At 43.9% G+C, this 14,850-nt stretch overlaps 1 protein-coding gene across 3 annotated transcripts in view; it reads left to right on the plus strand.

Moving 5' to 3' along the window:
- Nkain2 (sodium/potassium transporting ATPase interacting 2) overlaps positions 1 to 14,538 on the plus strand; it is a 1,099,112-nt gene extending 1,084,574 nt beyond the window's left edge. The window contains exons 6-7 of one of the 3 annotated variants that reach the window (XM_023714246.1): positions 9,504 to 9,585; positions 13,790 to 14,538. In XM_023714246.1, coding sequence (XP_023570014.1) covers positions 9,504 to 9,585; positions 13,790 to 13,799 — 92 coding nt within the window. In that variant the 3' untranslated portion in view covers positions 13,800 to 14,538. Of the gene's footprint in view, positions 1 to 9,503; positions 9,590 to 10,221; positions 10,307 to 13,789 lie in introns of those variants that run through there. The other 2 variants (XM_012514554.2, XM_004630239.3) reach the window with 2 other exon arrangements.
- The last annotated feature ends 312 nt before the right edge of the window (positions 14,539 to 14,850 follow it).

A 14,850-nucleotide genomic window follows, 5' to 3' on the forward strand; every position in this document is an offset into this window, starting at 1 on the left:
ATTTTCCATCACCTCTGGGGTGTGTGTAATAGCCAGCCAGCACAGCGTAAACGTCCTATTGAGAGTTGCCGTGTTCTATCGTTTAGGAAATCATACAAGCAAACGTTCGCGTGTATTCAGTAAAGGCGCATCTTTCTTTCCTAATATTTCCAATCCGTGATTGGCTGTATCAGTGAGCGTCAATGCCTGGGTGGAGAAAGCCGTACAAATACAGCAGTTCATCTCCTGAATTTCTCCCCCTCTACTGGCTCTTTATAGATTTGATTGTTTTAAATATTTTACTCCGATGGTGTATGCAGCAATCCTAGAAATGTGGAATGGTGCAGACCTGCAGGGCTACGAACAGTATCAGTGATCACCTGCGTGAGTCGCCTAATTTTGTATTTGAAGAAAGTGAGCTTGAAGTCTCCCTGCACGAAGTCAGTCGCGCCGGGCAGAAGTCACAGCAGGAGTGAAGTCACCTGGTGCTGTGTGAGTCCCCCCTGTTCATCCAGACCCTCCTGAAGTGTGCTTTCCACAGGTATTTATTATGGAACAGCCACTGTGTGGGAGGCACTAGGGAAGGAGTCGGCCCCAGCCAGACCCACCGCGTGCCTTCGCAGTGCCTCCATCCCAGGGACAGTCTGCAGGAGAAAGAAGAGTTGAGAATGATGAGAATTCGGACAAAGGAGCAGTGTGCTGCAGGAGTCAACGCCAACAGAACCTCGCATGGTTAAAGAGACAAGAGCACTAACCCAGGGGCCAGGGAGATGGCTCAGTGGAATAAGCACTTCCCTGGCAAGCACAAGGGCCTGAGTTCAATCCCCGGTTCCGCCAAAAAAAAAAAAAAGCACGATTCCCCCAAGGACATGATGTGTAAGCCAAGCTGTAAAAAGCTCATCAGTAGTGCATCTGGATAAAGCTGGGTGCAAGTGGAAGAGGACTTCTCTTGGCCAATTTCATTTGCAGGTGACCAAAGCATACAGTGACCACAGGAATAGCTCTAAGTGTTTATTAGCCCCACACAGCAAATCAAGTGCCAGTCTGCCCAAATACCAATACAAACATCAGAATAGCCACTAGAAATTGTCTTTCCTGAAGCTACTACTATTGTTCAAAACAGATAATTCATTTAGGCCTCCCAGTTTGTGGCATTTCTTTCTGTAGACTGCAGAATGATATACAGATTATGTTAGCAAAAATTATAAGACAAGGAATATTTTGCTAATAAGTGTTATAACATGCATGTTTATTTTTTATTTCCTTAAATATGCCTACATTGATGCACCCAGAATCCTAATTAAAACCCCTGCATTCCAGCGGGCCGTGCATTCTAAGTATATCCCGATGTCAGCTGAGAAGACATGCCAAATCATCTCTAACTAGCTCACCTCTACCTTGTAATAAGTGCTCCCTCCAATTCTATCTGAAAGGCATGTCATACGTAATTGACAGCAATTCTAACATAGAGACCAAAACAAAGACTGGTGAATCCAGTCCATCCAGATGAGACAGCATAGAGGAGCGAGTCCCGCTAGGGTGGCTTTGGCTTAGTCATCTCACCATGTTCCGCACGGCACTCCTCATTTATGGAGAGCAGCAAAGATGTGTGCAGACGTCACCTTCTACCTCCGGGTTGGCCTCGCCTGCACAGCTCCTGAGCCCTTATGAGCACTCCCTGCATGCACTGCTTCATCCACTGCATCATCATGGCGGCCGCACATGGGCCTCCTTCCCCATGGTGGGAGGAGGCTTGTCCAAGACAGCTTTGGCTTCCTCCTCCTGTTCTTGCTTCCTTCCTTGCCAGTGGTGTTGATCCTTATGGGATGCTGCCATGCCCTACCCCCTGGGTTTCCCTTGTGATCCACATCTTTCTGCTCACCACCCGCCCCAGGATTGGGGAAGATACTGGTGTTCTCGAGCACAACTTAGTGACTGCCATGGTTACAGCCAGATGTCCCTCTTATATGGGAACTTTTCAAAGAGATTGAATCAGATCAATGTGGTGATAGGAGGCAGAGGAAAGGCAGACAAGGCGGCCACTGGAGTGACCTGGAGGCGGGTATCTCCCCCAATTCCTCCTTCATGCTTGCTTCCTGGCCACCACGAAGCAAGCAGCTCTGCTTCCCCAGAGCCTTCAGCACACCTTCCCATCCTGAGCCCACCGACCACAGACCTAAAAGGTGAGCCAGGGTGAATCTGTCCCACTTTCAGATGCAAGTGTTGAGTATTCCATCCCAGGAGGAGGAAAGTGACTAAGACAGTGGCCTTCCTTGTGTGGACTTCCTGCTCAGATTTACAACATTTGTACCCAAAGAGACCAGGACTCAATTGCCCTGCTTCTAATCCTGCAGGCTGCATGTTGCCAGAGGAAGTCACTAACCCAGCTGCTAATGTGAAGTCCACACAGCCAGCCGGAGCCTGGCTCTTGCTCACCGTGAGCACAGGTCACCTCTAGACCTATCCAGTAACCATGTCCCGGAGCCTAAGACCACCAGCGCTGTCGAGCACGTGCTCTCCTGGCCGCCCTCCCCAACCCCAGTGCTCTCGGTACTTCCAACTCCTTTGTCTCCTCAAAGCCCTGCCCGCGCCACTGGAGGGGCTGAGCTTTCTCAGCAGAGTAGCCCATGCACCAGGCTTGGACTTTCTGCCTGCTGCAGGTGCTGGGAATCTGAGTGTCTATGTTTAACCACTCCACTGAACAATTTATTTTTCCTATTTAACCTACCAACACTTCACAGCCAATAAACCATGCTAGTCACTGTCTCCCTTTCTCCTTTCTGATCATCTGCAAGGTGGCTTCCAAAACCATTTGAAATATGGGAACTCAGCTCTGTTATATATATATTCTTCCTCTAGTCTACACATTCACAGGTTATTCTTATTACTTTCCACTCAACCAATTAAGTAGGCATTTGAGAGTCCTCCATATCTCTACCCTTGTTTCCTTCAGCTTCCTCTGATGATTTCAAAATTCTAATAAATCCTAGCAGAATTCTCTACCTTGAGCTCTATCTTCATCTATTCTTCTAGGCTGAAAAATTTAAACCCTATGAGTAAAGAGCCTAAACATACACTTAAAAGTGCCATCCCAATCACTCCTCCTGTATAAATTCTTTTTCCAGTGAACACAGAACCTCAACTCTCTCCCCAGATGCTTCTGTGTGTTAGGTGGATACAACAACTCATGCTCTGAACCGTGTGAAGCTGAGATTGTTTTATCATTCTCGCTCTCCACAGGAAGAAATTAAAACTCAGAGAAGCCATGACCTACTTAGAAACACAATGCTGCAAGAAGTAAAGGCACCATCCGAGGCCCCAGTCTGTATGCTACCTTGCACCCTCTGGGATGTATCAAGTGGTGGCATTGTATTATTAGAAGACTATCTAATACTAAAATCCTGATCTCAGCAGAAAACTGTCATGTGTTCCTTAACGTCTCACCTAAGGGATTACCCTTCTTGAGAATTGGAAGAACTAGACAAAAAGCAACAAAAGAGTTTAGCAGGTAGAAATTGCAGTTCATTGTTGGTAGGTCTTTTGAATCAAAAGCTTGAAGTGATTATTCAAACATCTTCTAATCAAATAAATGATTCTTGTATTATAATTCCATTGTAGTTAATGCTTCTCAACTTCATTTTCCAGGATATGTGGATGTGTTACCTAGCAATACTAAAGATCTGCTTTTGATACAACTGAGAAGGAGAATAGGATCCCAAGACCCCAAGGAACTAGCTTTGACGGATAAGGTCAGGGAGAGAACCATGTGCAGTCGTTTAGCTAATAAGCCTCATCACATTCAGCGCCTGCCTTGCCCGCCAGGAGCCCTTCGGAGTTTAGCACTCTAGTGACCTTTCAGGCAACAACAAGTTGAAGGGCCCCACTGAAGGGCTGTTTTCCTAATCAGAAAAAGGAAGAAAAAGCTGAGTCCACTTGATGATTTTATCCCAAACTGCAAACCTGAACTCATACTGTCAGCCTGAATTGCTGCCACCAAGTACCTCTGGGTGGGAGGTGGCGGGCCTTCTGCCACTTGGCCCGCAGTGAGCTAGGTTCCAAATTCCTTTTGTGGAACTGCAGATAAGGAGCCTTGACACTCACCCCTGCGAGGATACCAGCCACACACTCTGGCTTCTAGGCCCACACTACGGCCTGCACGCCTTTGCATAAGTTCTTCCAAACATGTAGGCTGAGTTTTCTGTGAGCTGCCTTTTAACATTTCCCTGCATGGATTTTTTTCCAGCTCCATTTCTGAAAGACAATGTGGTCACTGTTAGCTTGGTCATCAACAGCCAAGACTATTTTATATGACGTCACCTCACAGCCAGCATGATTTAAAAATGCAGTTTTGGTTTTGCTGAGCTCAGTGTTCATGATATAAAGGTTTACATAAAAGAAGGTTCATGACGGGAGCATTTTAGCAAAGAATATACATTCAGGAAGAGCTTTCTTTTACTCGATAATTTCTATATTCAAGCATTATTCATGTTGCTAAATCATAGCTATTAAATTGATACGGCACTTAGGTAACTTAAAATAATTAGATCGCCCCATGTTTCCTAAGGCACTAGGTAGCAATACACTCATATTGCAGATGGGAAAATTAAGGCTGGCACAAAACACTGCAATATTCACACAAAAGTCCCGCAAGCTATAGCAGCCCGGAGCTGCATTCTGGGGGAGACGAATGTGTGTAGTGTCTTAATTGTGGCCTCGTAGCCAAGCAAATGTTTAAACACATCAAATTATAAACTTTAAATGTGAGTGGCTTTGTATATCAATTGTCCATCCATAAACTATGTGGGTATACCAGTTCCTCACACTGAACATACTTATCATGTATCACAAATATAGTATTTTTTTTAAAAAAAGAAGCAAGACAAAAAAAAGCCCCAAGTTTTCTTCAGAGATCTAAAGATAACACCCTCCAATGAGACAAAAGTTAAAGAAATACAAATTTTCTGTCACTTTCCACACCACTGTGGAAGGTCCCATGAGCATTCCCATCCCCAGGACTTGTGACGCTTGACAGCCTCCTCCACGAGCCACCTCTTGCTCCGGTCCTGCATGTGCTAAGTCCTGTTATGACCACTTTCCTTCCACTTCTAGGCCAAAGAGGAGGTGGTGGTGGCTTCTTGCACGGCTTTCCAAAATTTCTTTCATTCCACCAGACCCGGGCCACAAATAACAGTCTGGTTCTTGTATAAAAGCTTTGCTCTTCATTACCACCAAGTCTTACAGAAGAAAACACAGCAGCAGACAGTGGGATTCCACTCGGAAGTTTTGCCAGCCTCTTCCAGGCTCTGATCAAAGCCTATTTCATTGGCAGCTTAAAGGGAACAGTGAGTTCATCCAGAAAATGAGTGCTGGCCTTGCGCTGCAGGCCAGGCGTGGTCCTGGCTTCTGGAGCTGCGGAGCAGACACTGCAGAATGGCTCACAGTTCATGTCACAGCACAGAGGCAATCGGCAAGCACGCTTGTGGCGTCTCGGGGGCCACACGGTGCGATGCTGCAAAACAAAGCTGGATGAGGGGACAGAGCTCCCTCTCCACACCCAAGCAGGTCACTTGCTTGCTTTGTGCCAATGACAACTAGGCTCTCTTCACCTGCAGATGTGCCAACAGACGTGCCACTTAGAACTTAAACCCTGCAATTCCAAAAGAAAGCCAAAGAGCAGAGCAAAGATGCTGAAGAACAGATTTTAGAAGGAGATGCCTATACCCAGTGGAGCACTCAAAATCTCGTGTTTAATGTATAATATAGAAACTCAAAAGCCTAAAAATTCTACATTTAATGCAAAATACAATTCTCTATCTTAAGTCATCTCTCAAGTCCTTGTAGGAACTTTCTGTAATAGAAAAGGTGAATAGCAGATATCTCCTTCCCAATACACTGGGAAAGGAAATAACACAGCCGACTGCTAGTGCCAGGCTTGGCTGTCTGCTAGTTCAAACAGGAAACCTGCTTTTATTTGTAAAAGGAAGATAGTGAGTCCTACCTTCATGCTAGTCTTGCTGTAAAGATAAATGGTCTCACCTGAAGGGACTTAGGAGCTACTGACCATTTTACAATTGTGCAGGATTTACTCGTGATTATTTTCAGGAATTAGGAAGATTCTCCATTGACAACATGTCCTGTCTTTCTCAAAAATGCAGAGATGAGCTAGAAAGCACACACCCAGCTGTCTCGCATTTCCTGGAGCCCGGGCCTGGCAGGCGTTTCGTGACCCTCAGTGAGGTTCTGCAGAGTGCTGCAGCCTCTCGAGAGCCAGGATAAGTGTGATCAGAGAAGAGGTTAAAAAGAGACTTAAGTAGTACTACAGCTCTCTTCACAGTGCCAGCTAAGCCCAGTGAGCCCACTTTTCAGAGCGAGAACTGGTTGTCTCTGCTTCCGCTCTCCACAGGGTAGTGTCCCAGTGTTTCCCTGGGTGATTGAAAGCCCCCCTGCAAAAGGTGAGCGGAATCAAGTGCGCCTTTGCTCACCACCTGACGGTTGGCTGCGGAGGTCCACTGGACCCTGCGGTCCTATCGCTTGGGTCATTCAGAGAGGCACACGAGCAATTACTGCGAACAACTGCTCGTGTAAATTGACCCTGCATGACGTCTTAGGCTGTGAACTCAGGCGTGCATTTCAAGTAGACTGTAGGAGACACTAAGAAGCCGGCGTCTATCTCCACGGCAGTGCGGGAAGCCTCACTCACTGCTTGTTTCTGCCCTGCTCTCGGGCTACTCCGCCCATGCATTTTCCAGCGCAGTGGAAGAAACCGCAGCGCTGAACGAGAGCTGCGGAGCGGGAGGCTGCATCCCTGCGAGGGCGCCCTGGGAAATGTGTTCTTATTTCTCACCTTGGCAGGGCCCCGCCCGTTACAAAAGAGGACGCAGACAGCGGATCCCTGGTCTTAGGCAACCTTTTCCCAAAGTACAAGCCTTGACTATGATTGTCATTTAATTATACAGCCCTGCTGCAGCCTATCTCAGCTCAGGAGCAAATCTGGGTAACTCAGAAAACTAAAACATCTTCTGTATTTTTATTCTTCCTCCATAAAATGCTGTATGTGGGTTCCTGGTCCTCCTAAGACCACAGCCAATGCTTCTTCTTCATTATCCATTCTACTTTTGATAAGGAGAGAGATTCTGCCTCAGAAAATAAAACTCCCATGCCAAGAATAAACCCCCTATCATTTTTTACTAATGTTATTGAGAAACAAATAGAAATGAGACAGTTTCAAAACCAATTATTAGAACAGTTACAACAAATAATACATTGCATATTGTTGTCTTCATAGTGGCTATTCATAGTACAAGATGCAGACATGATATCCTGTCCAAACGCTGTCAGTACAAATCTTTCTTCTCATTGAATTAAGATAAAGTAGCTGTATATCAATCCTAACTATTTTGTATATACGGATATAAAATGATCCTCATTTTTATCCCCTTTTTTGTTTAGTCTTGTCAGAGAAGGGTTTTCCATTGCCATTTAAATATTGTAGGTATGTGAATTCAGCAAAATAACCCAATACAGTCCAGTAGTCCATAATAGTAGTAGGTTATCCGTAGGACTGGCAATATTAGAAGTTGTTGACTTGAGCTTTTTACAGCTCAGCATATTAATATGTCTTTACTTTTTATACCTCTAAACCCACTATCATGTCACTAAAAGGCAGGGAGAAGAGTTAGATGGATATTACTGAGTGAAGGAAGCCTCTCGTCAGAAAAGGCTGCCTAAAGGGATTCACACTATACAGTGTTTTAGTAGCTGTTAAAACTGTGGACACAATGACAGATCCTTGGCCACCAGGCCGGAGAGCCAGAAGCCTTCATACTTGCATGAAACATGAGGACTTGAAGGCAGTGAATCTGCTTTGAACCTGTGGGGGTGGATGTGTGTCACAGATTTGTCAAGACTAATAGAACCCACAGCAGCAAGAGCACATGTTAATGTAAACTGCGGTTTTCAGGAGATAAGGACGGGTTAGTCGGTCCATCAGTGGCAAGCCGAGTGCACTCTGGTGGGGACACTGACAGTGAAAGGTGCTGCGCATGTGTAGGGCACAGGGCACATGAGAATGTTCTTTAAACTTTTCCTAAATTTTACCATGAACCTAAAATTGCTCTTCAAGATGATGTTTTAATGGAGGTGTTTCCCACCGCTCCGACATCATGAGCTGAGGTATGTGCACTCCTTCAGCTGCCCTCTGAAGCACCCCGGGACATGGACAGCAGAACGGGGAGGGGCAAGTGGACCCAACAGATCAGGGTACCAGAAGAAGGAATGATGTCCTAGTGCATCCTCCCTCATCTCTATTACTATCCTTATCTCATCTGTAATGTGTTCTCTTGGCCTTTTGTTGTCTTGCCTTTTACCCTCCCCCTACACACATTTCTACATCCAGACTTGAAAAGAACAAAACAATTTTTCAGAGCATTATTAGTATTCATTCTTAGTTACTACTTCTGCCCAAACATAGTAATGTAAAGCAACCATACGCTAAGCACACAGCTGCCGAGAGCACCATGAGGATGGCTTGTCTCTGCTCCCCGATGCCAGGGACCTGGACAGGAAAGATCCAAGACAGAGTTGACTCAAAAATGAGAGATCCAGAATAAATGAACCTTCACTCACAACCTGGATGTGGATTCCGTCCATGGCCTCGTACCCCAACTACCTTGTCTCCTGAAACATGTATTCATGTGTCCCCACTGGTCTCCCCATGTAGGCTAACGTGGGCTTGGGGGCTGAGTTCTAAGAGATGCCATCACGAGATAGCAAGAGGTAGGACATGGTACGCTCATGAGCCAGCCCAAGGAAGCCGGATAGTGTCACTTCTTCCATTCTCAAATGTGCTGCAATAGTCTACACAGGTTCACAAGGAAAGGATGGAAGCTCAAACCTTGGAAGGAGGAGGGCCACAGCCAGCTTGTGAGGACAGGCAGGACAGGAGCTATGGATGCCACTATTTTGGAAAATGTCATCTGCCACAGTAGCACCTGAATTTGAATATCTGGTTGGACCTCACTCCATATCTGTACCTTTGATGGTTTCTGATTATAACATACAGGACAGCGGAGAGAGCCATGTTGAATTAATTCACACGCGTTCATCATAGCTCCTCATACAGTCCGAATATATAACATTATCACTGGTGCTGCAGTTGCTAATAGGTGCATGCACCAGAGTAACCATTCTGTCATGCTGCGGTATCTGAAATGTGCGACAAAACATCCTCACATTAACCAAATGGTCATCAGCATTTTGAATGTGCAAGTAAATGTTGCGACTCCATGTAGGTCTTGGTTGTTTGAGACAAAAGCCCGTCCTTTCTTTTCCAGAGCGGACAGAGCCGTGTAAATCAATCACTGACTCTCACAGTGGGGGACACTACCTTAAAGAAACATAACTTTGTAATTTTGTCTTCATAGTCAATTGTAATTTAGTGAATTATCAATCATGGGTGTGGTCCTTGTTCATGAATGGAAATGTCCTCTAACAAGGTAACTACTGAAGCCATTGTCCCTTTTCAGTTGACTTCATAGGTGGCTTTGACTCCTATGGCTACCAAGGGCCTCAGAAGACATCACACTTACAGCTGCAGCCAATGTACATGTAAGTACCATGCCACGGAGGGGGGCTCAGGAAGCTGGGAGGGGTGCAGGGAGGGGCCGTGGCACCAAAGGCGTGGCAAGAGGCTCTCTTTTGGTTGCATATTTGCAGTACTTTATCTACTACTAAGATTATTTTCACTGGGATAATTCCAATAGCATTTTCATTTTTTAAATTTGCTTCATCATAAATACTGAGTCCTAAGTTACCTTTAATCTTATCTATATATCACCTGCATGGCTCAAAATCCTATTATATACCAGTTCTTGAAATCACCCCCAAATTGTATATTTTGTAATGCTAATAGCATTACAAGCAATGGTATGTAACTCTACTTAAGCCAGATTTTTCCGGTTTTCCCAGCATAGCCCCAGTGCATAATGGTTGCCTTGGTGTGATTCGTATGCACTCTTCTTATTATCTCAAAAGCATTCTCATCTAGATGATAAACGACAGTTCGCCTTAGTTATGTGCAGTGTCCAAAAAGCAAAAACTGGGCAATACTCTTTCTCTATCATTTTTCTAATGTAAGAGTGAGAATGACCGGAGCATTAACACTGAAACTGGTTGACCCCTTAACAGTAGCACTCCAGGGAGCAGACATGCAATCGGAGCCTGATTTTTATATCTGTGTTTAGGCAAATTCCCTTGGATAACAACTGATAACACATTCTATCTATCAGCATCAAGTGATATGCTGAATTGCAAGCGAAGATCAAAATAGAAAGTAAGATTCCAATTCCTTTTAACATGTGAACTTCTCTTTGAAGATATGTGTTTGTTGTTGCCGTCCTCCACCATGAATCCATCTCCTGTAAATATCTCTAGCATGCAGGGTGGTAGTTGTGTCTAGGGAGTAGTCTCCTCCAAAAATCAAAGCAATGTTTGGACACTCAGCTTCACCTTCTTTTAAAGAAAGAGTGCTGCTCGCACTGTGCCTGCTGTCTCCTTTGGCCCCTTGGAGTTCTCTGCACACACTCCCTAAGCCCACTTACAGCAAAGGCCTTGTCACTCTAGACATCAACCAGATCCGTGTGTCATACTCAAATCGGTGCCTCTGTGTCACACACCTTTTCTTTTTGATGCCCGCAGTCACTGCCCTAATTCAAGCATCCGTGATCTGTGAAGTTTTCCTGTTTCTTATTTCACAACTTCTGTCCCATCCTCCACGTAGCTGCCAAATTAATCTTCCTAAAATATTACTACAATACAGTCATTCGAATTGGAATTGAAACTTCTTATTCAATTCCCAGCCCCTTAAGCAATCGATGACTCCCTATTACCTGCTAAGAAAAGTCAAAACTCATTAGAGCCTAAAAGTTTACCTTAATCTGGCTTCAATGTTATCACATTGACCTATTATCTCTTCTTTCATTTTTTGTTTGTTTTGTTTGGCGAAACCAGGGATTGAACTTAAGCCCCTGTGCTTGCCAGGCAAGCACTTATTCTACTGAGCTATCTCCCCAGCCCCTCTTCTTTTAGATCTTTAATACCTTTTGAGTCCCAATACTGAGTAAGAACTGGCCAGTAAGAACTGGCCCTTTCCTCCTAAACTTTCTAATCTGCCCAGGCATAAGTAATACAGTATCTATCCCTAGCTGTTTTTTCTCAGCTGCACTAGAACACTTGTCTTCTCATATTTTTTTTTCAAATTCTCTATGTTGAATTCTTGATAATTGACCTTAATTTTTTCCTAAACTCCACTCTTCACAGCACCACTATTTTTCAAATGTAACCTTAAAATATAATTCCTGTATGAAACACTTATTAATCCCTTCTTCCTCTAATGATTCTTTTTCTTGTGTCAGAAACTGTAATTTTTTCCTACAGTTACCATAACTTTCTTAACTGCTCAGAAAGATTTCATAGCTACCACGAAAAAGTAAAGGGAAATTTCCTATAAATTCTTCAACATTTCTCTCTTTGTTTTATTGTAGCTCTCTATACAGCATTCTACTCCGAAAAGACAAAGTAATCAGAAATACCCATAAAATGATCTGTTGAAGACAAACTGCCTGGGACTAAATTCTTTACAAGCTTGGGCATATAACTTTGAATAACTTTAATCTGACCAAGTCCCACCTGCAAAACAGAGGTGATCATATACATACTTCATCTAATTATTCTGTAACTATTTATAGTTAATGTGAAGTATGTAAAACACAGGACATGTCACATAGTAAGTAGTTATTACACATAAATTATTAGCAGTAGCAATAATTCTTATGTTAACCAATATTATTTATGAAAGGTCTTTATTAAGTCAGTAATCAAAAAATACTATATTTTATTCAAAAAACTCTCCTATAAACAGAATAAGTTGTGTAATGCATACATATGACATCTGAAGCTCAGGAGTAGATGAAAGCATCTGCAAAGTTTGCACTTACTTGGCCCTGACAGCACCGTATAATATTTCATTGAATTGGTCAATAACTATGATCAAGGGCCAATGAATTAGATGCAACCATTCATCTAGTCATCAGCTGTGATATAACAAGAGGATGCTAATTATGCATAATCACATCTGCTGTTTCAAATCAAAATATTATAATTCTAATATTTGTCTTTAAACAAGGGCTACTCAAAATTATGTAAATTTTGTCAAAAATTAAATTCCCTGAGCACAAAACTTCCTCTGATACTATTAAATGAATACTTTGAATGCCACATAACAGTAATGTTTTTCCTCTGTTATATCTGAAAATGAAAAAAAAAATTATATATATATATATATCCCTTCAAGCTTCTTTGCTCATAAAAGAAGTTAAATGTTTAATAAGAATCAAATCTTGAAAACCAGGGATAGCTCAACTACATCAACAGTTTACTAGTCAATATTCCACTGTCATCTCTTCCACCAAGCACCTGTTAAGCTTCCCCAGTAACTAGCACACTTACATTTGGTTTTACAAAAGAATTGAGTCAAAAAAAGAAAAACAGTAGTTGAGCAACTTGTTAGTGAACAGATGAGATTGTCCCCCTTTTTCCTGAGCCTTCAGTTCACTCTTTGCAGCATCCCCAGGTGGGCTGTGCATTCCACCGGGCACTGTACTCAGGAGCTTCATCTTCCCTGTGACGCACCTTCTGCTAATTTGCCTGCCTGGTCGCTCACGGTGGGCCCCCTTTTGCACATTCCTTTCGGCCCCTTTTGACTGTGCCCCCAGAATACTGCATAAAAGGCCTTTTCAATTTTGTGACCCTCAAAACCCATCCTCTGAGAGCCACTGCCTACTCAAACCTTGTGAAAAATCAAAAGTCACCACCAGCCCTCAATTCCTGCTCAGAGGTGCTGCCCTGAGCATCGCTCTGTCTTTGTCATTTGAAATGTCCCCTCTCCTGTCAACCTGCCATAAATATGTCTTGTAAAGTAAGAGTAATTTACCATCATGGGCCAGTTCAAGAACCTATAAATATTATAGAGCAACTAGAAATAAAAGCTGTTCTTTTGCGAGAAAGCAAACCCGAAAGGCAGTGTGCACCTGTGGCTGTGAGACTTCCTCTCTGTGCAGCGAGCTCCTGCAGCCAGCAGCCTGACAGACTGTGAAACTGCTTCGGGCACCAGCCTGCAGTCACAGCCGTGCCCAGCGCTTGTAGCGAACAAAAGCGAGTCTTATTTATTTCTAGTTAAGTTTGGCAAATGTTCTTGGTTTGTGATTTTTCAACTTATCTATCATCCAGATAGAAAGGCAATGTTACCATTGTTTCTCTTTTCCACACTTTTTGGTAAATCTCTTTGAAACAAGTAGATAGCTACCAAGTTACAGCACAGAAAATTCCTGGGTCAACAGGTTAATTTTCTAACAAAGTAACAGCTTGGTGGCTTGATGACCACTAGTTTATGCGCCAAAGCACATATAAACCTGTTCACACTCCCTGCTGGTGAGCACATCCTATGGCGTATGAGAGCGTGCGTGAAAACATCGCAGTCTTTCTTGCAGCCTAACTGCCCAGCAATACATACTCATCTCACTCATCCCTGGAGCTAGATCCTGAGGAACCATGTGTGGCCTTGGTATCCAGGCTGACGCACTGAGAAAAAAGAAAAGGAGTGAAAAATTGTCTAGTTAAAACCCAACTCGGGTTTAACCCTCTTTCTCTTTTTTCTTTTTTGTTTGCTCTTGTGCTTAGAAAGCTGGAAAAGGGGTGAAAAGCAACAGGCACAGAGCGCCCTCCCCTGTGATTAAAACCATCTTTTCTCTCTTAGGTCAAAATAAAACAGAGGACTTCAGTGCATCAGCCCACGGACCTCTCAAAGAACTTGCTCCACAGGAGCCTCCTGCATTTTACAAAAGCAAGAAGCAAGTGAATTTTAATATAGATACATATGACAAGAACACACACATGGTTTCTACATACACACGCGCACACACACACACACACACACACACACACTCATGCACACATAACAAGCAACACAACACTTCCACTCCAGACCAACATGGAAGTCACACTCATCCTGGATTCCCTGAAAGCAGGCTCCTTTCTCCCAGGCCTTTGAAAGTTGCAAAGGAGATGAACCAGGGTCCTCGTCTGGCCCTCCTCACTCCTCCACAGCCCAGCTGTCAGCCTCTGTGGACTGGGACATCATCCAGGGCTCATTCCCTGGAGAGCCGTGTTTCTGCACTCTGAGGATCCCCATAGCACCATGGCTACTTAGGCAATGTAATTACAAAAGCAAACAGCAAGACCCTGTACCCGACACAATGGCAGGTTGTTGGCTCCAAAGGCTGTACCGCCCACACTTGCCTTAACCCACCTATGTTGTGTGCAGACCCCCGAGCCACTTTCTTAGGCTAACACACTGCTATTTGATCCAAGTGAGCTCCCATGTGTGTTTCACAGCCAGGAAGGAGACTGACTGGCTAAGCCGCTCCCGTATCCACTAAGGAAACTGCCGGCGGTCAGTCACATGCTTCATCACAGAGCTTCCGGGTGGCCACAGAGACAAGAACCAATGACAACAACAATAATCGTCATCTTTATACTCCTTAAATATGGTCTTCTCATGGGGTTGGGGTGGGGCAAAGTGAAATTTATTAATCTACTATACTCATTAATCTACTGGAAGCAGAAACGGCTTCAGTCACTAATTTCATTTATTGCACGCTAGGTGCTTTTATAAGTATCTACAGATGTCTTTTCCTAACACAGAGGACAGCTGCGGGTTCCTATGAGCAGAGGCCAGCTGACTATGTGTTAGCTATGTTTACTCTTTTATATCTAATTCAAACTGAAGACCCAATGTAGGTGAACTTTCTTTTCTAA

The sequence above is a fragment of the Octodon degus genome, unplaced genomic scaffold, assembly GCF_000260255.1.
Source record: "Octodon degus isolate 3935 unplaced genomic scaffold, OctDeg1.0 scaffold00034, whole genome shotgun sequence".
NCBI lineage: Eukaryota > Metazoa > Chordata > Mammalia > Rodentia > Octodontidae > Octodon > Octodon degus.